The sequence below is a fragment of the Trichogramma pretiosum genome, unplaced genomic scaffold (genome assembly GCF_000599845.2).
Source record: "Trichogramma pretiosum strain Unisexual culture from Peru unplaced genomic scaffold, Tpre_2.0 scaffold21, whole genome shotgun sequence".
NCBI lineage: Eukaryota > Metazoa > Arthropoda > Insecta > Hymenoptera > Trichogrammatidae > Trichogramma > Trichogramma pretiosum.
Window position 1 is genome coordinate 1,583,388 of NW_019640940.1, and position 24,691 is coordinate 1,608,078.

The 24,691-nt window shown below is 48.3% G+C and overlaps 2 protein-coding genes across 10 annotated transcripts; one reads left to right on the forward strand and one right to left on the reverse strand.

Annotated features, from left to right (window-relative positions):
* LOC106659877 (spectrin beta chain, non-erythrocytic 1) lies at positions 1 to 17,886 on the forward strand. Of its 6 annotated transcripts, none has more exons than XM_014382610.2 (17): positions 1 to 487; positions 952 to 1,119; positions 1,822 to 2,047; positions 2,667 to 2,944; positions 3,033 to 6,016; positions 6,101 to 6,478; positions 6,551 to 6,856; positions 6,931 to 7,576; positions 8,049 to 8,267; positions 8,405 to 8,847; positions 9,076 to 9,129; positions 9,398 to 9,803; positions 9,886 to 10,086; positions 10,162 to 16,027; positions 16,151 to 16,327; positions 16,468 to 16,545; positions 16,702 to 17,886. In XM_014382610.2, the coding sequence occupies exons 1-17, from the start codon at positions 368 to 370 to the stop codon at positions 17,010 to 17,012; spliced, it is 12,861 nt and encodes a 4,286-aa protein (XP_014238096.1). In that variant the 5' UTR covers positions 1 to 367; the 3' UTR covers positions 17,013 to 17,886. The 6 variants fall into 6 exon arrangements, with proteins under 6 accessions (XP_014238096.1, XP_023313664.1, XP_014238094.1 ...); XM_023457896.1 differs by having other exon boundaries at positions 278 to 487; positions 16,151 to 16,312; XM_014382608.2 differs by having other exon boundaries at positions 278 to 487; positions 16,151 to 16,246.
* Positions 17,887 to 19,390: 1,504 nt separating this feature from the next.
* LOC106659878 (caprin homolog) lies at positions 19,391 to 23,605 on the reverse strand. Of its 4 annotated transcripts, none has more exons than XM_023457898.1 (5): positions 23,403 to 23,605; positions 22,196 to 22,414; positions 21,229 to 22,089; positions 20,464 to 20,992; positions 19,391 to 20,184 (listed from the first exon to the last, which is right to left on the reverse strand). In XM_023457898.1, exons 1-5 carry the CDS (start codon positions 23,514 to 23,516, stop codon positions 19,817 to 19,819), a joined length of 2,091 nt encoding a protein of 696 aa, XP_023313666.1. In that variant the 5' UTR covers positions 23,517 to 23,605; the 3' UTR covers positions 19,391 to 19,816. The 4 variants fall into 4 exon arrangements, with proteins under 4 accessions (XP_023313666.1, XP_014238100.1, XP_023313665.1 ...); XM_014382614.2 differs by having other exon boundaries at positions 20,464 to 20,995; XM_023457897.1 differs by having other exon boundaries at positions 21,091 to 22,089.
* Positions 23,606 to 24,691: the final 1,086 nt, after the last annotated feature.

The following is a 24,691-nucleotide window of genomic DNA, read 5'->3' on the forward strand; positions in this document are numbered from 1 at the left end:
AGAGGCATCAACACAGTATGAGCCGGTCGCTGGGCCGACTCGCCCAAGGTCGTATCAATTGTTTTGCCCAGCAACGCCGAGTAGTAGAAGCAGCTACGAGCAGCAGCAGCCACAGCCGCAGCAGCGATATCGCAACACCTTCAACGACGGCAACACCACTTGGCCGTCGAGTCTACATCATCACGGGCGCGGAATCGGCAACGATTACTATTACGACGAGCCGGAGCAGCAGCAGCCGCAGCCGCAGCCGCATCATCGCGCCTCGTGGCGTCGTCGTCCTGCGTCGTCGACGACATTTCTGTCACCGGAGCCAGCCTCGCAGCGGGAGCAGCAGCAGTACCAGGAGGCCAGTCTCATACAAAGGAGAATGACGCAGAGGGAGGATGCGCTCAAATTCGAGCAAAGCCGCATCAAGTCCCTCCAGGAGGAACGACTTCTCATACAGAAGAAAACCTTTACAAAATGGATCAACTCCTTCCTGCTCAAGGTGCGTGGCGATCTTCTTTTTTCTTTTTTTTCTTTTCTTATTTAATCGGCTTTTTTCTTACGCATCCTCGTGTTACTGTATTATAACGTTATATATACCGGCGCGGCGCGTATCCCATGTACACGACCGCTCGATCCGGCGCGTTATGCGATATTGCGTACCGAGAAAGAGACGGAAACAGGTCTTTGCCCCCCCTCGTCGTCGTCGTAGTCGTCGTCGTTGTCGTGAGACGGAAAGGTGTAGATACGTCGATGAGAAACGCGACACATGATCGATGCTCGATAAAGAAAAAAAAAATCGTGAGAAATCACGCCGCTCGCACGACGAGAACGAACGCGTCGCGCGCGGTATCGCGCATTAACGCACGACACGAAACAATCATCACAATATTACATATCCATTACATTTCATTATCTCACATACCGTGTTTACTTTATTATTTATTATTTGTCTCTAAAAAACAGGCACGAATGGAAGTGGAGGATCTGTTCGTCGATCTGGCGGACGGCAAGAAATTATTGAAACTGCTGGAAATCATATCGGGTGAGAGATTGGCCAAGCCGAACAATGGCCGGATGCGCGTGCACAAGATCGAGAATGTCAACAAATCGCTGGCATTCCTTCATACCAAGGTAAGAAGCCGAGAGAGCGAGATGGATTATAGATAGCACGGCTCTGCCGCGTGCATATAGATCGCGCATAAAAAAGTAAACGCGCGCGTCGCGGTGGAATCTTCTTTTATTTGCAAGCAAATTCATCGTCGTGTGTACATAAAACAAAATGTGTACATATCGTACGATCAACGATATCAATGAAGTACAAGGCCACGGAGCAAAACCACAAACGATCTCTCCTCGCTCCGCTTATATTGTAAATTCAACCGTATACACATGTGTGCGATCGATGATCGGCGAACGATGCGCTGCAAGTTTAACAAGTGCATTGTCAATTACGTACGTACGTATTTGTATGCGCAATATCCACGCGAGCTGAGTCATCATCGTATTGGAGAAAACAGCAGCAGCAGGGCTGGACCCGGTACGGAGCTGCTCCGTTTATACACGAGGAGGAGAGGAGCGCGGCAATTAAATTTTATCGCGCGCAATTTCTGGCTATTATCAAAGCTCGCTCGCGCGCGCGCGCCTTTTATCATCAATTAGCGAGCTGCACGACGATGATTTATATATCGTTTCGTGCTGTACGTGTGTGTGCGGCGAGCTGCTGCACGATTGAAATGAAGCGCGCGAGCGAGCGCTATACACATATAATGTTTAATATACATTTTACATTTTATACAACGCAAACCGTTATATCGTATAATGTGCGCGCTGCAGGTACGGCTGGAGAGCATCGGCGCGGAAGACATCGTCGACGGCAATCCGCGCCTCATACTCGGCCTCATTTGGACCATCATTCTGCGCTTTCAAATACAGGAGATCGAGATCGACGTCGACGAGGAGAACGAGAGCAGCGAGAAAAAGTCGGCCAAAGACGCCCTTCTGTTATGGTGCCAGCGCAAGACCACCGGCTATCCCGCGGTCAATATTCAAGACTTTACAGGTAAATGTACATTATATTTTTATTGTGTTCTTTTCAATTTGGCGCGCTGTAGCAAGAGCTGCCTGTATATATATATTCAGCCGCATGCTGTGACTCGAGAGCAATGCGTAAAATACATAAACGCGTCTATTATTGAGCGGAATAGTACTAGAGGCGCTAAAAAAAAGGTCAAGAGAGACGGAGAGAGAGAGTATAATTTATTGCGAATGTATATAAGTAGTCGAGTGCGGCTGCTGCTACTACAACACTGGTACACACAAGTGTTTTGTTTTCAATGAGCTTTTGACTACTACTCTAGACTATACACGAATGTGCAAGCGTGCACGCGCGCGCGCACTCGTATATCATATGCTCGAATATTGTTTCAAGGAAACGACGTCGCGCCTATAGTTATAGCCTCGCTCGCGCGAGCGCTAAAAAAGTGAATTAATCATCGAACGATCATTATTATTTTCATTATTATTATTGGCGTTGACACTTCTGCGAACTCGTGTAAATATTTTTCGTTTCACGCTTCGACGATCGAGAGCCGGGTGCACTTGAATACACACAAACACATAATAATAACGATGACAAATATTACAAAGTGAATGATTTTTTTTTTCTCTCGTGACAACAGGATCATGGCGAAGCGGTCTGGGTTTCAACGCGCTGATCCACGCCCATCGGCCGGACCTCATCAAGTGGTCGGATCTTCAGCAGACCAAGCACATCGACAATCTGAATTATGCGTTCGACGTGGCGAACTCGGAGCTGGGCATACCGCGGCTGCTCGACGCCGAGGACGTCGACACGCAGCGGCCCGACGAGAAGTCCATCATGACCTACGTCGCGTCCTACTATCACACGTTCGCCCGCATGAAGAACGAGATAAAGAGCGGCAAGCGCATAGCCAATGTGAGTGATCGGCATCGAGTTTATAAATGCTGTCGCGGTTCGGCAATGACTATATAACGGTGGTATCGAAATGTTTTTGTTTTTCCAGATCGTCGGTCAGATGATGGACGCGGACAAGGCCAAGATCCACTACGGCAAGCTCGTCGGCGAGCTGCTCGAGTGGATCAAGCACAAGATCGCCGTGCTGGAGGATCGCAACTTTCCGAACTCGCTGGAGGGCATACAGCGCGAGCTGCTGGCCTTCAAGCAGTATCGCACGGTGGAGAAGCCGCCCAAGTACAAGGAGCGCTCGGAGATCGAGGCGCTCTACTTCCAGATCAACACGCGCCTCAAGTCCCTGAATCAGCCGGCCTTCGTGCCGCAGGAGGGCCAGCTGGTGAACGACATCGAGCGCAAGTGGATCGAGCTCGAGCGCTGCGAGCACAGGCGCGAGGTCGCGCTTCGAGGCGAGCTGCTGCGCCAGGAGCGCCTCGAGCAGCTCAACTACAAGTTCGAGCGCAAGAGCGTGCTGCGCGAGGGCTACTTGAAGGAGATGATACAGGTGCTCAAGGACCCGAGATACGGCAGCAATTTGGCGCAGGTCGACGCCACCGTCAAGAAGCACGAGGCCATAAGTGCCGACATTCTCGCGCGCGAGGAGCGCTTCCACGATCTGTCCAACATGTCCGAGGAGCTGGTGCGCGAGCGGTACCACGGCGCCGAGCGCGTGAAGCAGCGCGAGCAGCAGGTGCTGCAGAACTGGACCGATCTCATCGCGCTGCTCGACCGGCACAAGATCAATCTGGCGGCGCTGAGCGCGCTGCTCAGTCTGATGCGCGAGATCGAGGCCAATCTCGACACCGTCAAGGAGCTGCAGCTCTGCTTCCAGAGCACCGAGGTCGGACCCCATCTGCTGGGCGTCGAGGATCTGCTGCAGAGGCACAGTCTGCAGGAGCTGCAGGTCACCGCGCTGGGCGAGAGCCAGAGGAGACTGTCGAGGCAGGCGACCCAGGTGCAGGCCCAGGTCAAGACCCAGGCGGACCTGACGCCGACCACGAGTCCGCAGCATCCGATCCTCGTCAAGGAGTCGCAGCTGTTGGACGTCAAGCTGACGCAGCTGAACGAGGCCTACGGACAGCTCGGCGAGTACAGCAAGGAGCGCAAGGCCAGGCTGGAGGACGCCAGGAACTTCTTCCAGTTTTTGCAGGATCACGAGGACGAGGAGTCGTGGCTGGTCGACCGTCAGCGAATCTGTCGCGCCGGTATACTGGCCAAAGATCTTCGTGCTCTCATATCGCTGCAGCAGAAACACAAGGCGCTCGAGGACGAGGCCAAAACGCGCCGGCCCAAGTCCGAGCAGCTGTGCCAGGCCGGCAAGAGGCTCGTCACGGAGCAGCATCCGTCCTCTCTGGAGATCGAGAACAGACTGGAATCGCTGCAGGAGCACTGGCGAGTCCTCGAGGAGTTGCTGGCTCTGAGGAAGAAGCAGCTGGAAGAGGCCGGCGAGGCTCTGCAGTTCTGCGCCGACGCCAACGAGGCCGACTCGTGGATGAAGGAGAAGATGGCTCTCGTCGCTTCCGAGGACTACGGGGTCGACGAGCCGTCGGCCCAGGCTCTGCTACAGCGACACAAGGACCTCGAGGGCGAGCTCAACGCCTATCGCGGCGATCTGCAGTCGCTCAACGCCCAAGCCGAGCGATTGAAGGCAGCCGGAGTGTCCGCGCTGCAGGTGGACCTGTTCGAGAACAAGGCCCAGGTCGAGCCGGTGGCCGAAGTCGAGCAAGAGGACTGGACGCAGGAGGTGCGACTCGTGCCCCAGGACGAGTGGGTGGACGAGACGGTCGAACGCATCGAGCCAAAGATAGTGCTGGAGGAGAGACTGGTGCCCCAGGTGCGTAGTCTCTATCCGTTCAGCGGCCAGGGCATGATCATGACCAAGGGCGAGATCATGCTGCTGCTCAACAAGACCAATCCGGACTGGTGGAGCGTGAGAAAGTCCGACGGCACCGATGGCTTCGTACCCGCGACGTACGTGCGCGAGATCGAGCCCAAAGTCATTCAGGTTCAAGTCCGCAAACCCGAGCGTGTGCAGGTCACGCAGCGAGTCAAGAGGACGCGAATGGTGAGACAGGTCGTGCCAGTGCGCCGTGTCAAATCGGTCAGGTCGGCCGTGAAGCCCGCCAAGAGACCCTGCCCGAGCGACAGCGAGAATCTGGAGAAACGCATGAAGGCCATCAACGACACCTACGGACAGCTGCAGGAGTTGGCGACCCGCCGACACGCCCTCCTGGAGGACGCGATCAGGCTCTATGGATTTTATCGCGAGTGCGACGACTTCGAGAAGTGGATCAAGGACCGTGAAAAGATGCTGAAGACCGACGACTCGAAGGACAACGTCGAGGCGGCCAGGAGGAAGTACGAGAAATTCCTCACCGATCTGTCGGCTTCCGGCAAGAGGATCGAGGCGATCGACGCGTCGGTCGACGACTTCATCCAGCAGGGACACAGCCAATTGGACAAGGTCCGAGCCCGACAGAAACACATACACCAGCAATGGGAGCACCTGAACTGGCTGAAGGCCCAGAAGGAGAAGAGCCTGGAGGGCGCCTCCAGCGTCGAGCTGTTCAATCGCACCTGCGACGAGGCGCACGACTGGATGCTGGAAAAGATAACGCAGCTCGACACGGCGGAACTGGGGCCGGACCTGAAGACGGTCCAGGCCCTCCAGAGGAGGCATCAAAATCTCGAGCGTGAGCTGGCCCCGGTCGAGGAGAAGGTGCGCAAGGTCAATCTGCTCGCAAACAGCGTCAAGAGCACGTATCCGAACGAGCTGGCCAACGTGAACGCGCGACAGAACGAGATACGCGACCTTTGGGACAAGGTCCAGCGCAAAGCCATGGAGAGGCGAAGCCGACTGGAGGACGCGGTCGGCCAGCAGATCTTCATGAACAGCACGAAGAATCTAATCGGTTGGGCCAACGACACGCTCGAGGTGATGGCGGTCGTGGAACCCGTCAGAGATATAGCCACGGCCAGGAAATTAATAAAGCAGCACGTCGAGCTTGGCGACGAGATCAAAACCAAAGAGGACGAGTGAGTTTTACGACTTTTTTTTCGACGAAACCAACTTAATTTGTCTTAGCATAGCTCTGACTTTGTTCTTGATTTTTTTTACAGATTCCGCGAAGTCGAAGCTTTGGGAGGACAATTGCTCATTCGCAATGCAAATAACAACGAGGTCAAGGAACGTTACGACAAACTGCACGGTTTGTACGATAAACTGAAATCCGAATGGCTAGGCAAGGAGGCCTGGCTCGAGCAGTGCTTGGAATTGCAACAGTTCAATCGCGAAGCGGATCAGATCGATGCCACGACAAGTTCACACGCTACTTTCCTCGAATTCGACGATTTGGGCGAGTCCCTGGACGACGTCGAGGCGTTGCTGAAGCAGCACGAGAAATTCGACAATACTCTTCAGGCGCAGGACGACAGACTGAAAACTTTCAGCGACGTTGCGGATAAACTGATAGCTCAAGATCATTATGACAAACAGAAGTGAGTGTAATTATTGACGCTCAACGATGCATTCTTTGACATAGTAATTTCAAATGAAACTTTTTTCCACAGTATCAATGAGAAACGCAATCAAGTTCTGGCGCGTAGAGCCAATGTCAAGAAAGCAGCCAAACGAAGAGAGGCTGCGTTGAAGGCTTCCGAACAGTATCAGCAATTCTGCGCCAAATGCGATGATCTGAAAGACTGGCTGAGCGATAAAATGAAAACTGCATCTGACGAGACTTACAGAGATCTGAACAACTTGGAGAGAAAGCTTCAAAACCACGACGCTTTTGAAAGAGAGCTGAGAGCTAACGAGGGTCAATTGAGGGCGGTTAACAACGATGGAAAAGATTTGATTTCCGGAAAAAACTATCGGTATGTATCGACGGATTTTAAGTTTCGAATTCGCGTATAAATTGTAATTCTATAATCGAATATATTACTTGCAGCTTGGAAGATGTTGGAAATATTTTGAAAGATTTGAATGAGCAGTGGGCTCAATTAGTCGCAATATCGATGGAAAAAGGCAGACGTCTACGACAGGCCGCTGCTCAGCACGGTTACAATCGTATCATTGATGACGCTCGTCAAGATCTGGAAGAAATCGACGTTTCGTTAGCTAGCAAACAAGTTGGCAAAGATTTGAGGAGTTGCAAAGATCTGCTGAAAAAACATCAAATGCTCGAGACAAAGTTAAACCAATGGGAACAGAAAGTCAACGACCTCGTGTCGATGGGTCAAGAAATGGCCCACGAAGGCCATTTCGATGCCCCGAATATTTTAAAAACCAGCCAAGAGACGCAAAAGAAGTTCCAAGGTTTGAAGGAGCCAGCCAAACGCAGGCGCGAAGCTCTGGAGGAGAGTTTGAGATTCCACAAATTTGGATTCGAACTTGATGCCGAACGTCAATGGATAAACGACCATTTACCGCAAGCGACGTCGACAGCGATGGGACAAAATCTTCATCAAACTCAGTCCCTGTACAAAAAACACAAGAAATTCGAGGCTGAAGTTCAAGGTCACGAACCGATGATCATGAAAACTTTAGCTTTTGGTCAGACTCTCATCGATCAATCTCATCCAGAACAGAAACAGGTACAGTTTATTTTCAATAATCTACTCGAACGAAAAATTGCTCAAGTAACAAATGATACATTTTTACGCGAATAAAATTCGTTCAAAATATTTCAACGTTTGACTAGTTGTATGAATTTCATTGTACAGTTGGGCCACTTATTCATCTGTTGGTTGGTCCGAGGTAAGGATCGATGAAAACCATGTCGCGTGTTATTGTTGTGTGTTTTATTTTATGAAAATTGTTTCTTCACATCGTGCAGTGTTTCTGAATTAAAAATTTGTATTCGTTCACATTTTACACTGTTTTTAGCTTTATTTTGTGTTCAAAATTATTTAATCATTTAATTTCAGAGAATGGCATTTCACTTGTTGCATTTTTATTACACTAGCACCAGAACAACTGGAGTAACTTTCATAATAGCTTCTGATAATTGTTGTTACTATTTTTCATGCTTGGAGATCGAACTAATTTTGTATAATCTGTTCCTAGATACTTGAACTGTGTAACACACTAGAAGCAGAATGGAAAGATTTACACAACAAATGTACGGAGCGCAGTCACGCACTGGACTTGTCACTCCGAGCCCAAGAATTCTTCTTCGAAGCCGGTGAAGTCGAAAGCTGGTTAGTCGAGAAGAACGACATGCTCAATTCGACGGATTACGGGCGCGATCGTGACGCCGCCACGAAGCTGCTCACCAAACACAAAGTGAGTGTATTATAGTGCGAATATTTATAACTTCAAGTTCAGACTGCGATCGTAACCCGCGAGATTTATTATGCAATTCGCGATGCTTTGCAAGAGCGACCTTGACCAGAATGTACCAATTTTCCACGATTTTGCAGGCGTTGGAGCTCGAAATAGACACCTACAACGGCATCGTCACGGAGATGGGCAACACCGCCGCCTCGATGATCAATTCGAAGCATCCAGACTCCAAGTCCATTGCCAACAAGCAACAGGCCATAGCCCAACAGGTGCGTGCTCTGCAGCGACTCGCCGTGCTCAGGCAGCAGCGGCTCATGGAGAGCATGTATAGGCACGAGTACTTCCTCGAGAGTCGCGAACTCGAGCAATGGATCAAGGAGCAGGAGCAGACCGCCGCCTCGGAGGACTACGGCCAGGATTACGAGCATCTGCTCTTGCTGCAGGCCAAGTTCAACGATTTCAAGCACAGAATCGAGGCTGGTTCGGAGAGATTCAATCAGTGCCAGGTGCTGGCTAAAAAGCTCATCGCCAACGAGAGTCCTTACATTCAGGACATCGAAAAGAGACAAGAACAACTTGGGTGAGTTTCAAGATCGGTTGGCTTTCATTTCTTGGCAGTGTGCGTTTTTTCGATTTTTTTTCATTCTTTTCTGGTGTTTGGAATGGTTTTTTTCTCTCTTTTAAAATTGAGATTTATTTTACACGAACTTTGATGTGCATGGGTCTTCGTAATTTAGTTTCTAAGGAATAGAGGTTGTAGTGGGTTTAAACTAACAACATTTTTTTGCGTAATAAAATGCAAATATAGAAATGACGAGGATGATCCGGTGCTCCAGGTGAATCTTAGACATAAATTAATTTGGTAAGTCTCCTGGGTGTTTACGATTTCTTTGAGGCTTTGAACATCGCATTAACATTTATTTTAATGCAACCAAATCTAACAATTTTTCTCGATTCATCAAGCTGTCACGCATTTTCTTTATTATTATTATTATCATGATTATTATTATTGTTATTGCTACTATAATGGTTTTGTTTGCGAAATTTTCATCAATCAGTCAGTTCGTTGCTTCAGCAAATTTGATTGATCACAAAACTTGAATTAATAAAAAAATTCTACGTCTTGACAGCGAGTCCTGGCAGCACCTTCTGAAGCTCGTGCGCAATCGCGAGCAACGTCTTCAAGCTGCCGGTGAGATTCACCGTTTCCATCGCGACGTAGCCGAGGCTCTGTCGCGCATCCAAGAGAAAAAAGCCGCTCTACCCGAGGAGCTCGGTCGCGATTTGAATTCGGTCCTGGCCTTGATCCGACGCCACGAGGGCTTCGAAAACGACTTGGTAGCGCTCGAGGCGCAATTGCAAGTACTCGTCGAGGACTCCGCTAGACTGCAGGTTTTGTATCCGGGAAATAATGCGGCTCACATCGAGCGTCAGCAAAAGATCGTCTTGGCAAATTGGGAGGAGCTGAGAGAAAGATCGGCTCATCGCAGAGATCAACTGCAAGCCAGTTGCGACTTGCAGAGATTCCTCGCTCAGGTATGCCAATATCCATTTCTTTTTCTTTTACGATCCTTGACGATTTTTTTTACATTGTATGATTATTTTTTATCTTTTGTAGGCACGAGACTTAACTAACTGGATTTCGGGATTGTGCGCTACCATGTCGACGCAAGACAATGTACGTGATGCTGCCAGTGCTCAAATTCTCAAAGCCGAACATGACGCTTTGAAAGGAGAAATAGAAGCTAGAGAGGATACCTTCAGTTCAGTTATGGATCTCGGAGAAGCAATGGTACAAACTGGACACTATGCTGCTAGTGTAAGTATTTTAATAAATTAGAGATTTTGAAAAAAAAATTTTTTACTCATAAAGTTTTCAAAACCGAATATACAGGAGGTTGAAGAAAAATGCACTCAACTTTTGAACGAACGCCAAAAATTGCACACGGCCTGGCAACAGAAAAAAATTTATCTGGATCAACTGATCGATTTGCACTTCTTTTTACGCGATGCCAAGCAGCTTGACAATTTGTCATCGACGCAAGAAGCTGCCCTTAGTAATGACAATTTTGGCGTCTCGGTCGAGGAAGTCGACGCTCAAGTAAAGAAACACAGCGAATTCGAGAAACTCTTGCTCACGCAAGAAGACAAGTTGGCGGCTCTGCAAGAACACGGCAACAAGTTGCTCGCCCAACACCACTTCGAATCGCGCACCATAGCTCGCCGATTGAACGAAGTGGTTCAGAGACGAGACGTAATTCGTGACTTGTGCGACGCGAGAAAGACGCGCTTGGAGGCGAGCTTGCTGCACGCGCAGTTCACCAGAGACGTAGCGGAAGCTGAAAGCTGGATCGGTGAGCGTCAAAAGAAACTGGAAGCCGAGGCTTCTAAGGGACAAGGGCCGAGTTTAGATGACAAAATCAAAAAATTGCAAAAACATCAAGCGTTCCAAGCTGAATTGACTGCCAATCAGAGCAGAATAATAGATATCAATACCAAGGGCGAAATCTTACTGGCGAAAAAACACTCGCTCAGCGACGAAATTCGCCAACAGCTCGATCACTTAATGTCTTCGTGGACAAAACTGCTCGAAGATTCCGAAAACCGTGGCCGAGGCCTCGAGGAAGCTCAAGACATCTTGGAATTCAACAGTCAAGTAGAAAAGATCGAGGCTTGGATACGCGACAAAGAGATGATGGTACAAGCTGGCGAAGTCGGCAAAGATTACGAGCATTGCCTGAGTCTTCAAAGAAAACTCGACGACGTAGACAGCGACATGAGGGTGGACGAGGAGCGCATCAATAAAATCAATCAGCTCGCCGATAAATTGATAAAGCAGGAAAAAGACAAAGAAACGAAAGCCATTCAGCAGAGAAGAGACGAGTTTAACAAGAAGTGGTTAGGTCTGCAGGGTGCATTGGGAGCTTACAGAGAAACCTTGGGAGGTGCTTTGGAGATACATCTGTTCAATCGCGATATCGACGACACCAATCAACGCGTCGTCGAAAAATCCATGATTATGAACACCAACGACGTCGGCAAAGATCTCGCGGGCGTCGAGCAACTCGTGCGAAAGCAAGAAACCATGGAACGCGATATGACGGCTATCGAAGAGAAATTGCAACAACATCACGCGGAAGCTCGCGAGCTGTCGCACAAGTATCCGGAGAGCGCTGCTCAGATCAACGCCATGCTGTCGGAGCTCGATGCCAATTGGAACGAGCTGCAGCGTCTGACGACCGAGCGTCGCACGAGCTTGAACCAGGCTCTCGAGCTGCACAAATTCCGCAACGAGTTGCGCGAGCTCGAGAGCTGGGTAACCGAGACGATCAAACGCATGAACGAGGTGGAAGCGCCGGCCACCATATCCGAGGCCGAGGCACTGCTCGAGCTCCATCAAGAGCGCAAGGCCGAGATCGACGGCCGGCAAAAGACCATTCGCGCTCTGGAGGAGCACGGCAAGCAGCTGATACCGCTGGGTGAAAATATTCAGGAGAATCTGAATCACTTGCAGAAGCTGCAGCAGCAGCTCAATGACGCTTGGTACAATCGCAAGCAGAAACTCAATCAGGCGCATCAGCTACAGCTGTTCCGCGAGCAGGCCAATCAGGCCGACGGCTGGCTGGCGTCGAAGGAGGCGTTCCTGAACAACGACGACCTCGGCGAGTCGCTGTCGAGCGTCGAGAAGCTCATGCGCAAGCACGAGGACTTCGAGAAGATGCTGATACCGCAATTGTCGCGCATCGACGAGCTGGAGAAGTTCGCCCGGGTCGTGCTGTCCGAGGGCCACTCGGACGCGGCCAGCATCGAGTCGCGCCTCGCTGCGGTGTGCTCGCGTCGCAACAAGCTCAAGAGCAGCATCGAGAGCCGAGGCGCCATGCTCGCCGAGAGCCGTCGTCTGCATCAGTTCTTGCGCAACGTGCTCGAGGTCGAGGGCTGGCTGCACGAGAAGCAGCAGGTGGCCAGCGACGAGAACTACCGCGACGCGACCAATCTGCAGAGCAAGATCCAGAAGCACGCGGCCTTCGAGAGCGAGCTGTCGGCCAACAAGGGCCGAGTGTCCGCGGTGACGAGCGAGGGCGAGGCCCTGGTCGCGGGCAATCACTACGCGTCCAAGGAGATACAGGCTCGCCTCGACGAGCTCGAAGCCGAGTGGGAGCTGCTACAGGAGACCAGCAAGCTCAAGAAGACTCGGCTCGACGACGCCTACCAGGCGCTGCTGTTCAGCCGCACGCTCGACGAGTTCGAGGCCTGGATCGACGAGATCGAGACGCAGCTGCAGTCGGAGGATCACGGCAAGGATCTGTCGACGGTGGCGCATCTGCTCAAGCGGCACACGAATCTGGAGAACGACGTCATGAGCCACAACGAGGCCTGCGAATCCATCAAGGAGACCGCGGCCACGTTCCAGCGACAGCAGCACTTCATGCGCGACGAGATCAAGGAGCGCGCGGACGCGACCATAGCCAGATATCACGGCCTGCAGGAGCCCATACAGATACGCCGCGACAATCTGGAGGATGCCAAGCTGCTGCACCAGTTCGCGCGCGACGTCGAGGACGAGCTTCACTGGCTGTCGGAAAAGGAGATCCTGGCGGCCAGCAAGGATCTCGGTAGCTCGCTGACCACCGTGCAGAGGCTCCAGAAGAAACATCACGCCCTGGAGGCCGAGCTCATATCTCGCGAGCCCGTGGTGTCGTCGCTGGCCAGCCGAGCCACCGCTATGGTTCGTAGCGGCCACTTCGCCTCGGAAAAGATCGACGCCCTGTCGAGAGAGCTGCAAGAGAAGCTGCTGCATCTACGAGATTTGGCAAGCATTCGAAAGCTGCGACTTTTGGATGCGGTCGAGTCCCAGATGTTTTATGCCGAAGCTTCGGAAGCCGAGCAATGGATCAAAGAGAAGCAGCCACTCCTCAATTCGTCCGATTACGGCAAGGACGAGGACTCGGTGCAGTCGTTGTTCAAAAAACTCGAGGGTGTCGAGCGCGATCTTTGCGGTTTCACCGGCACCGTTGAGAATCTGAAAAAATTGTCGAAGGGATTGGTCGAGAGGCATCACTTCGACAGCAAAAACATCGCCTACAAAATGTCAGAGATCGAGCACAAGTACGAAGACCTGCAGAACTTGAAGGAGAAGAGATCGCAGAGACTGCTGGAGAGCGAAAAGTATCACAGATTCATCATGCAAGCCGACCAAGTGATCGAGTGGATCTTGGATCAGACGACGATCGCGGCGTCCGAGGATTACGGGGCGGACGTCGAGCACGTCGAGCTACTCATTCAGATGTTCGACAATTTCATGTCGAGCCTGATAAGCAGCGAGAACCGCATGACCGGCATCATCGAGGCCGGCCAGAAGCTGATCGAGGAGAAGAATCCCGAGAGCGGCAAGATACATCAGAAGATCGACGAGACCAAGCAGCAGTGGGAGGATCTGAAGGAGCTGGCACACGCCAGGCAGGAGGCTCTGGCGGGCGCCAAGCAAGTACACACCTTCGACCGTACCGCCGACGAGACGATCTCGTGGATCCAGGAGAAGGAGGCCAGCTTGGGCAGCGATCACGAGTACGCGCACGACCTGGAAACGATCAAGGCGCTCGTGCGCAAGCATCAAGGTCTCGACACCGATCTCAAGGCCGTTAAAGAGCAGGTCGAGTCGGTGCTGGAGGAAGCCTCGCGACTGGCGGGTCTTTTCCCCGACGCGACGGAGCACATCGCCGTCAAACACGAGCAGGTCGACGAGGCCTGGAACGAGCTGCTGGAAAAGGCTGCTCAGCGCAAGAGCAAGCTCGAGCAGGCTGAGCAGCTGCAGGCCTACTTCGACGAGTATCGCGACCTTATCTCTTGGATCAACGAGATGCTGGCCAAGGTGACGGCGCCCGAGCTGGCGCGCGACGTGGCCGGCGCCGAGGCGCTGATATCGCGTCACAACGAGTACAGGGCCGAGATCGACACGCACGACGACGCTTTCAGCAAATTCTACGAGGACGGCCAGAAGCTCGTTCAGCAGGGCCACTTCCTGGGCAAGGAGATCCAAGAGAAGCTCTCGATACTCCGCCAGAGAAGCGGAGTGCTGGAGGAGACCTGGCAGAAGCGCAAGATCATTTACGAGCAGAATCTCGACACGCAGACATTCAAGAGGGACGCCGAGGTGCTGGAGAACTGGCTCGCCAGCCGCGAGCCCATGCTGCGCGACGAGCAACTCGGCGACTCCATCCCCCAGGTCGAGGAACTGATCATGAAGCATCAGGACTTCGAGAAGACGGTGGAGGCGCAGGAGGAGCGCTTCAATGCGCTCAAGCGCATCACCCTACTGGAGAAGGCGTTCCTCAAACAGCAAGAGGCCGAGCTCGCTGCCCGCCAAGCCGAGAAGGAGCGCGTCGAGCGCCAGCGGCTGGAGGAGCGCAAGCGCAAGGAGGTGCAGCGCATCACCGAGGAGCGGAAGCGCGAGGAGGACCGGCAGCGTTACGTCGAGGGTCCGCATCGCCACGCGAGCTCGCGCGACGAGATGAACGGCAACTACGACGAGCGCAACGACATGAACAGCAGCGGCGTCGGCAACGTCAACAATCGATCGCCCAACAAGAACAACAACAATGACCACCTCGTGGCGGCGCAGAACAACGCGCAGCCGGCCAGCGGCAAGTCCGGCTACGGCAGCCTCAGCCTCAGCCACATGCTGAGCGACCGGCTGCGTCGCAGCGGCGGTGCCGCCGACAACATCAAGCGCGCCGAGAGCATGAAGGTCGACACGAAGAAACCAAAGAGAACGCCGAGCTTCACGACGCGCCGGCGCACCCAGAGCTTCCGCAAGCATCAGCGCATCGAGAACGTGGACTCGCTGCCGCCCGTCGAGATCCAGGGCGTGCTCGAGCGCAAGCACGAGCTGCAGAGCGGCGGCAAGAAGGCCGCGGTGCGCTCCTGGAAGCCCTACTACACGGTGCTGTGCGGCCAGCTGCTCTGCTTCTTCAAGGACATCGAGGACTTCCAGGCGAGCAAGGCCGCCACCGCGCCCATCAACATCTTCAACGCCACGTGCGAGCGCGCCGAGGACTACACCAAGCGCAAGAACGTCTTCCGGCTGAGGTGCACCGACGGCTCGGAGTTCCTCTTCCTCACCTCGAGCAAGCAGGACATGGAGGACTGGGTGAACAAGATATCGTTCCACGCCAAGCTGCCGCCGAGTCTGCAGCTGATGAGCTACGACGACTCCCAGAAGGACAACTTCAATGCCAATCAGCAGTCGTCACTGGCGAGCCGCGAGCACCCGGAGGACGCGCTGTCGACCGGCAGCTCGCACGCCTCGACGCCCGAGATGGAGCGCAAGAATTCCGTCATCAGGCGAGACGTCGTCGTCACCACCCCGAACAAGCCGCAAAACGACAATCAACAGATGCAGATGCATCATTCGCCGCTGCAACAACAGCAACAACAGCAGCAACTTCATCAGCAGCAGTTGCAGCAGAAGCAGATGCAGAACAAGAAGCGCCTCGAGGCCAGTCCCGTCGGTGCGAGATCGCCAGCGCAGCAGCAGCTGCAATCCACCGACAGCCAGACGCAAAAAGAGTTCCTGCAGATGTACCTGCAGCAGCAGCATCAGACCCGCATGTCGCCTCAAGCGAGGCAGCAACACATCCAGCAGGAGAGTCACTACGTGAATCATCCGGTGGACAAGCCACCGATTCCACCGAGGGCCGCCCCGCCGCCGATCCCGGCTAGATCTCCGAGCTTTGACAACATGCCGATCAGACGAATCAGTGGTGCGTAATTTTCGGATTTTTAAGCATTTTTCATCTGTGATTGTTTATCGCATTGTATTTGTATTTGTGTATAAAATTTTTATCTCACGATGGTTGGTGTCTGCGCGACGATTGTTTCCACAGATGTCGATCTTTATGGAAATCAGCAGCGACCGCAGTCGTACGCGCCGGGCAGCGGTAACATGAACCTCAATGGGAACACGACGTATTTAAATGACGGTAATTGGCATAGATCGCCTCATCATAACGATCACAATCCCACCCTCCATCACATCCAACATCAAGGTATTCGAACTGCCAGTAAAATGATTGTTCCAATTCTTTTATGACTTTTTATCACGCCATGATATAAGAAATCGTATCATGATTTTTATCAAGCACATCATTTTTTGTCACCGTCACTCATGTTTTGTTTTTCGTTGCATTTTATTTTTTTCTAGAAATAGTACCCCCATTGCCACAAACTGCTCCGCCACCATCAAACAAAATTGCTCATTGGAATAATCCACATGACAATGGTTAGTTGTTCGTTTTTGTTTTTGTGTTTCATGCATTTCGCTATACAATTGTCTTTTTGTGCACACGGCATAATTCACTTTCTCAATTGCTCTCGCCTCGCGAATCTCGATGTAATCTTGATATAAAGAAGACAAAACTCGTTTTTCCATTTGCAGCTTACGGCAATCTTCCAGTTAATGCGAGACCGATACCGGCCCAGCATCCAATGACCACGTTCCAAGGTGGTAGACCGACGTCGCTGCCGCCGTACGTGGCGCCGCCGATGGCCTCGCCACCGCAGCAGAACATTTCTCCCTCACCGCAGAGCATCTCGATGGTGGACGGCAGTGTCGGCAGACGCGCCTCCGAGAGCGGCTCCGAAAGCGAGCACAGCTTCAATTCTCGCGGCAAGGACAAAGATTACAAGAAGAGCAACAACATGTTCGGAGGACTGTTCAGAAAGAAACCGAAGCACTCCAAGTCGTAAAAATTATAATATAACTATAAAAAGATGTGTTTATTGTTTGTTTTGAAAGATAAATCAATCCTTTTAGCGTTATTTTACCAATGGTTTTTATGATGCTGAGAGAAAGCTGAGTTTTTATATATATTTTTATTACTCATCGTTTCTGTCGTGTGCATAAGAATATTATTAGAAATCTTTTTTTTTTCTATAATTATATTATTATTTTTTTTGCTGTTGACGATGCTTAAATATTTTTGTTGATCCTAACATGAAGAAAGAAAAATAGCTTTATTTTTACCTATGTGCCCTACGTTTATGTAAAAGTAGAATATAGAGTGAGTAAATGAATTTCCGATCGCTACAATAGTGCAATCAGCATCGGAGCATCGTGTATGTTTGGTAAATGCATGAAAGAACGATTCTACTACAAAAAATGCTATGTATATGACGAAAATGAAATCAATGAGTGTAAGAAGAAGTTATTGAGAGAAATTAATGCTCGACCTTATAAGCGCCAACAGATTTGTGTATTTATTATTGTAAAGATTACTATATAACATATATGTGTTTGAATTTGTGTTGATAACTATTGTATATTCCACAGAAATTATATTCTATATATGGGTTTAAATATTGTTTAACTAATTATGCTGTATGAAAAATATCTGATTCTTATAAGTTTATGGATATAGATTATCAACTATTAATCATGCGTAAGAATGGAAATACTTTTGTGTAAAGTGTATCGTAATTATTGTATCCTTATTGACATAGTCCTATATAAATCATGTTTTGTTATTATTATTTATACTATGCTTTGGGACGTAGTACTAATAAATTATAAGTTTACATAATCAAGTCTAATTTAAAATAAAGACGTGACTGATTGAAGTTATCATAAGTTTATAATTATTTAATTTGTTAATAAAAGATAACATTTACCATTTAATCTAATTATAGAGTAATCAACGGACAAATAGATCAGTATTTAAGTTGCATTCTTACCTTTATGTTTTCTAATCATATTCTATCGATTAAATTGTGGTATAAAATTGGGTTCAAAAAAGGTAAATTTTTCTTTTTTTTATCAATATCAAGACGTTTATTTTCGATGTAATTGAATTAAATACAGAAAAGAATTATTGATAATGTATTTCTTTGACTTTGATTAACAATTGATAAGTATGTATAAAGATAACGAGAAAAATCAAATGGGTTTGACCCTATTGATCTCCAAGTTTTTTTAGGTTTTTTATCATCAATAAAAAAAATATCTAATAAAAAACATCGAGTCGCAACACGAAAGTTATACAGATGTTTTTGTCTAATTTGAGTCACTGACCTTAATTAAACATAAATATAAAAGAAAGATTGACAAGGCAGAGAGAAAATTGAATTCTCTTTTTTACACGAGTTAGGAAATGACGTGTACACGAAGATACATTTTGTTACACATTGTAAGTAAATTCTTAAAACTATTTTTAAAAAAAAGTCTCTCGAACGTATATACGAAGATATTGACACACATTAATCAATGCTGTTCAACACCCCGAAAAAATGCACTATTATCCACACAAATACACGTTAATAATTGTATCTCATGTATAGGCCAACCGTTTTCCGATATCTCGTCTAACACTAGGGGCCCATAGCGAGCAAACGTGAGTCTCTGCTTCATCAATCCTTAAAAAAAACTTAAATATTTTATCGAGTACACCTTATAGCACAGCGTGTAATCAATACAAATGCGCGTAATGGTATTTTCGTTCATCATATTTGTTTTTTTTTCTTTTTTTTGAATTTTTCGTAATTTTTTGTATGTTTTTGTTTGGTTGTAGTTTTGAGTTATAAATTTTTTTGTCTTTTCTCTTTTTTTTGTTTGAAGTTAAGTTTGTTTTTAGTTTTTATAGTGATCTAACTTGGATCAGCTGTTGTTGCCCAGTGAAAACTGCCTTCTGTCACAACACAACTAGAGCTTAGCACAATTAATGATGGATTTCTCGACATTATTTAGTTAATTGAAGATTCGGCTAATCACGTTTTTCATAATTCCGTATCTTAACATCGAAGATTCTGCAAGCTTGTTTTAATTGCCCGATATACATGTAATTTTCTTATGAAACACAATATTCAAAAAAGCTATATAATACACTCAAATGTAAAGCTAGTCACGCGCATCACAATTCGTGTCAAATGTTGACTCATCCAAGTTAATAACGGGAAAGTTCTCATATATCCAGAAGTATTGTTTTTCGAACAAACGATAATACTTTAGTTTATAAATCACGTTTGTCTACAATACTCATGATTTAAAAAAAATTGTAAAAAAAATTTCATTTTTAATTTATTTTAATGAATAAGATAAATTAAAAAATAAAACAAAAAAAACACAGAAAAAGTCCACTCGATTCTTAAACCGATTTTATTTAAGAATTAGTCAAGTGTATTTCTACACAGTTACAAGTAGCAGATAATCACTCGCATATCGCGCGAGATTTCTAGTATAAATATATATACACGTGTTAGTTCATATATTTAATACAAATATTTCTACAACGGACAACGCTCAACGCAGCTCTGGGTTTTTTTTTGTATTCTCTCTCTCTTTTCTCTCTCTCCCTCTTAGCTCTCCCGCTTAACTTGGATAAAATTCAAAATTAACCGTGAATTGAATTCGTTGAAAAGCATAACATTGATTGTAGGTTTTTTTCTCAGTTCGCTCGATGGTAAATTCAAAAAGTGTATTAATATATGTTACTTAGATCTTAAACTCCAATCTAGACATTCCTTAGAGGGGCTTAGATTGGGTTTCTTCTTTGCCCTTCTTAGTTTTGCGCTTGTTGAGTCTTGTTTCGGTTAGAGTAGTTCATGCGATTGGCGCCGCCCTGGCCGCCTCGCTGATTGTTGCCGCCACCCGTGCGGTACTGTCCCTGGCCCTGGTTGCCCGAGCGACGATCCATGGCGGAGCGCTCGCCGGTGTTGTTGCGTGGTCCACCGCCGGGTGCACCTCCTCGCGACGCGTTGTTGCTCGACGTGCGCTTGAACGGGTATCCACCTCCGTTGTTGCCGCCGCCGCTAACGCTTCCACCGTTGTTGCTGCCGTTGTTCTCGCCAGACTGTTGCCAGTTGTTGCGTTGTTGGTAGCCGTTTTGTTGATAATTGTTGTCATTGTTGCGATAGTACGAGCCGTTACCTGCGCAAACGTCACAAGTACGTTAGTCATTTGTTTACGATATCATTTAAACGAAGGATAGTTTGATACGATTAAAACAGATGATAATGAAAAATTAATCAAAAGATAAAAACAATTCAATGACACCTTAATCGGGAAATATTTCTCCGCTTATTTAAGACTACAAGTGCTCTTACTAGCTTATACGTAAACTAAATAATAGTTTGAAAGGAGAACTTTTGCTGGTCAATTTTTATGGACCTTAGCTGATTAATACATTTGAATAAGACATGAACGTACCTCTCTGACCGTTTTGTTGATAACTTCCGCGTCCACGATTGTTACCATAGCCGTTTGAATTACCCCTTCCTCTGCCACGGCCTCTGTATCCTCCGCCGTTATTACCGTTGTTAGCGTTATTGTTACCACTGCTGATGTTGTTTGTACGCTGAGCTTGCTCAGCCCAACTTGTTTCGGGGTTTTGCATTTGTGATTGCTGGTGCAATTTCTCCGTTTCTTCAATGTGAATATGAAGAACATCCTCGAACTGCTTCTTCTCTGCACCGAAATCGACGAATTTGTTCACGACGACGTCCGATTCATTTACGTATACCATGGAGAACTCATTAGTGTCTTCTTTTTCTTGAGGAGCTGACTCGTTGATAGTTGTTGGCTCATACGACTGGTTGGGTTGTTGAGTGAACTGCACATTGGTTGGAATGGATATTGGCATTGGCTGAGGCTGCTGCTGGGGGAGTGCTGCTGCCGCTGAACCAAAACTGGGCAGACGTGGTGCGATTTCTGCTGGTGGCTGTTGTTGATAAATCACCTGCTGAAATGGAAAACATTTATATATAAGTCTCATGAAAATTCTACAAAGCCTTTAGATGAAACAACAAACTAAATGTTTAAAAGCAACTATTTTACCGGATGTGTAGTAGTTACGACGTGCGCAGCAAATGACTGGTTTGTGAAGGTCTGCGTGGGAATTGGAGCATTTAGAGAGACAGCAGCAGCTACGACCGTAGCCGCTGGAGGAATGTGCGAGACTACAGGTGAAACTACCTGTGTAACTGTTGGTGGGCTGTTCTCTGGTGTATCAAGTTCCGATTCCTGGAGAAAGAAGAAGTTCGTCGTCGGTCCAATGACATCGTTGATTCTGGGTGGCTGTTGTGGTTGTTGTGGTGGAACCTGAGCTTGCACAGGCTGGGGCTGTTGTTGGTGCGAGAATTGTGGGGGTACTTGAGTAGTTGGTACAAAGGTTCCAGTGCTGGTATAGAAAGAAGAGTCCACTGATGCTTGAGGTAATGTGTGGAGTGCAGGAGCTACAACTGGGATTGGAGCTGCCAACGGTGCGGCACCAGAAACTACTGGAATAGCAGCTACTGGCACAGGGAAAGTTTGAATGGCTGGTGGTATGACTTCAGCAGGTTGGGGTTGTGGAATGTGTGGTTTGCTAGTTTCAGCAAATTCCTCTGGCTGCTGCTGCTGCTGCTGTTGCTGTTGTTGTTGTTGCGGTGGTTCGACCATGCTTGGCTGGGCATCGGCAATTGAAGTCTCAGCCACATCCTGCGTGACTTCCTCAACTTCTTTCTCCACAGCCTGCACACGATCAAAGTAACCACATTCATGGACAGAATTTATGATTTCCTTGATTCTGGCATAGGTGGTGCCAACAACTTCGCGCTGCTTGCCATCAACAATATGGACAAAGTGCTCTGCGATCTTCTGAGCTTGAGCGATGTAGGAAGGCTGAGTTTCCAGACGATCGTGCTTGAGCTGCAGCTCGGAGTACAAATCATCCAAAAGTTTCAGGTCTTCTTCACTGATCTTGACAGCACCATTGGAACCAGCGAGGAAATCCTTTCTGGCGCCATCAAAGCCCAAATTCGTCATGGTGTCTTGGATCAAAAGAACCTCCTTGACCTAATATAAAAAAAAAAAAATAAAACGACATTGTCAGTGAGCCTTGAATCAAAATAAAAAACTTGAATTGCCGGGGTGGCATAATATAGCTTGGCCAAATCCTCACCTTGGCGATGTCCTGCTGCACGCGCTCCAGCGCCTCCTTGCGCGCGATCTTCTTTTGTTGTTTGGCATAGTCATTGTTGATGCCGATGATCTGCTTGTAAAGCTCGCGCGTTATCTCGAGGGTCTGCTGCACCTCGTCATACTTGGCGACCGCTGTCTTTTGCTCCGGTTGAAGTTCACCGCCACGACTGACGGTCTCCCGGTATGTCTCGAGTTTTCCCTACATAGAGAGAGAAACATGAATGAGTAAACGCGTCGTGATAGCATCGCAGCCCATCGTTATCATTATCATTATTTAGGGAATGCCCTCGTGGACGTGTGTCGCGGTGTTTCGCGACTCTCGAAGAAGCGGGGTGTGCATCGTAATTCGAGACGACGGCGAGCACGGTGCCCATCGATCGCATTGCGGGGGCTGCAAGTGTGCACACAACGTCGACGACGCGGGCGACAAAGGAAAAAAACGTTCGTCGTCGAATCATTGATAAAGCATAGTAGCATATAGGCATCGTGTATAGACTCCAAGGCGTAGAAAGAGAGAGCACATGGGGACTGCCACGGTCGCTCGAGTTAGAAAGAGAAGGCAAGCACAAAAGAAAACATGGCCGACACGGCAGGCAGGCAGGCAGGCAGCGCGGAGGAATGGGATATAGATATATATGGGTTATAAAGTGCGACTCTGTATCTTCGGCTGCGGCGCGCCGTATAGAGTTTTGCCCTGCTCTCTCTCTCTCTCTCTTTCTCTCGGGTGTCCGTGTGTGTTTGCAGCTGCGTGCGTGCGTGCGTGTGTGCGTTGGCCGAAAGCCGGAAAGTTCGAGATGACGATGGCGAGTATTTTACCGGTGTTGGGCTGCACCAATGTTCGATGACTGTATTTTAATGCAAACACACACGCGCACACGTATACACGTACTCGGACGAGGACGCGGGTGCGCGCGAGCCGAGTAAATAATTCACGTATACGTGCAACAACGCAAGCATAACAAATTACCTTTTTTATAATTAATCCGCGATACGCAGAAGAGAGAGAGACAGAAAAACACTCGCGCGACACGACGACCAATGTACCTATATGTACCCCGCGCGCGCGATAAACACAAGAGAATCGCGGAGGAGAGAGTAGCAGCAGCAGCAGCAATAAACGAAATAAATAAATGACCACCAGCCGCGGTGTCTCGAGGGTATAACGTGTGTCCCCTTCATCGGCTTACCTTGCGCTTCTCGAGATTGCGGATCTTGTGCTCGATCACGATGATGGCCTGCCGTATCGGGTCCGCGGACTCCGTCGAGGCCTGTTTTTCAAGTTTGGGGTTGACAGAAGGCATCCTTCACGGGCAACAAACGCGAACTGAGATACTCTGGCTGTGCTCTCTGTGGCCTGCTCGCTCGGCGCGCAGCAGCATAGCATACACAGTACAGACAGAGAGGAGAGTATTTTATATAGTATACGCAGTATGGTATACGGCATTGGGTATACGTATGTGTAATATAAAGGTGCCCGTTACAATATTTCGCTGTATCGCGGGTGGGACAGCAACGCGACCGACGGAGAAGTGTGGAACTATTTTTCCCAGCTGCTGTGCGCCTCCAGCGATGTAATGATTCCAGGCCAGCTGCGATGTTATTGTGGAATCTACTTCTATGCTCGAGGCGCGCCAATTCAATTTTACGCGAGACAAGGATTAAGGAGAATGATTTAGACTCGGTGCAATTTTCTTTTTTGATACGAAAAAATTTCTTTTTTCTCGCTCTATATTTTATTGAAAAATTATCGATAAAAACATAAATTATTCCATAGTTTTGTTTTATAATCTCGCTATACAATTCGCACGTGTTGGCAATTCCATTTTTCATTTCATCTGTTTTTCGTTTGATACATAAAATTCATTGAATACAATGGTTATTTATAATTTTAATCGGAAGTGATTGGGTGTATTTGTTCTGGGGCGCATGGAAAGACGTTTATCAACACGTGAAATTTTACGCGATACAACTATAGGCATGCATTCGTTTTTTTGTTTCTTTCTTGTCTAATAAATGTACGATGTTTTAACAATTATGTTGTTCACAATTTTACATTACATAAATTTACACTTAATAATAATAATGGATGACGAAGAACCGAGAAAATCATCGGGCATGCGGAGCGGATGATTTTCCGTGCAGGTTTTTCGTTGGATGCCGTACGATTTTTTTAAATTTACTCATCTTTTCTCTTTCAAGTCTTGCTTTCTCTGATTATGAAGAGCAATGAAAATATTCATCCAAAGTCAAGTATGAATATCAATTATGGAGTGACGATACCGTGGAGGTAATCGGTTTTTGGATACGAACGCAACGAAAAAAAAAAAAAATTATTGGAAGCAGTTCTCTACACAATATAAAATATTACATGGCACAAACCCTATAACGTTGTTACATTTTTGTATGAACGTTTATTTTTTGTTTTTTTAAATTGATTAGTTATTCTTCACTCCGCCGTGTTCACACTTCGAGCAGT

Excerpts from the sequence above, each read along its gene's own strand:
- LOC106659878 (XM_014382613.2), bottom strand. The coding sequence starts at position 23,516 with ATGCCTTCTGTCAACCCCAAACTTGAAAAACAGGCCTCGACGGAGTCC. Across the intron at positions 22,415-23,402 it reads GCAATCTCGAGAAGCGCAAG|GGAAAACTCGAGACATACCG; the intron begins GTAAGCCGATGA and ends CTCTCTATGTAG. Across the intron at positions 22,090-22,195 it reads TGCAGCAGGACATCGCCAAG|GTCAAGGAGGTTCTTTTGAT; the intron begins GTGAGGATTTGG and ends TTTTTATATTAG.
- LOC106659877 (XM_014382610.2), top strand. The coding sequence starts at position 368 with ATGACGCAGAGGGAGGATGCGCTCAAATTCGAGCAAAGCCGCATCAAG. Across the intron at positions 6,017-6,100 it reads ATCAAAACCAAAGAGGACGA|ATTCCGCGAAGTCGAAGCTT; the intron begins GTGAGTTTTACG and ends TTTTTTTTACAG. Across the intron at positions 6,857-6,930 it reads ATTTCCGGAAAAAACTATCG|CTTGGAAGATGTTGGAAATA; the intron begins GTATGTATCGAC and ends TATTACTTGCAG.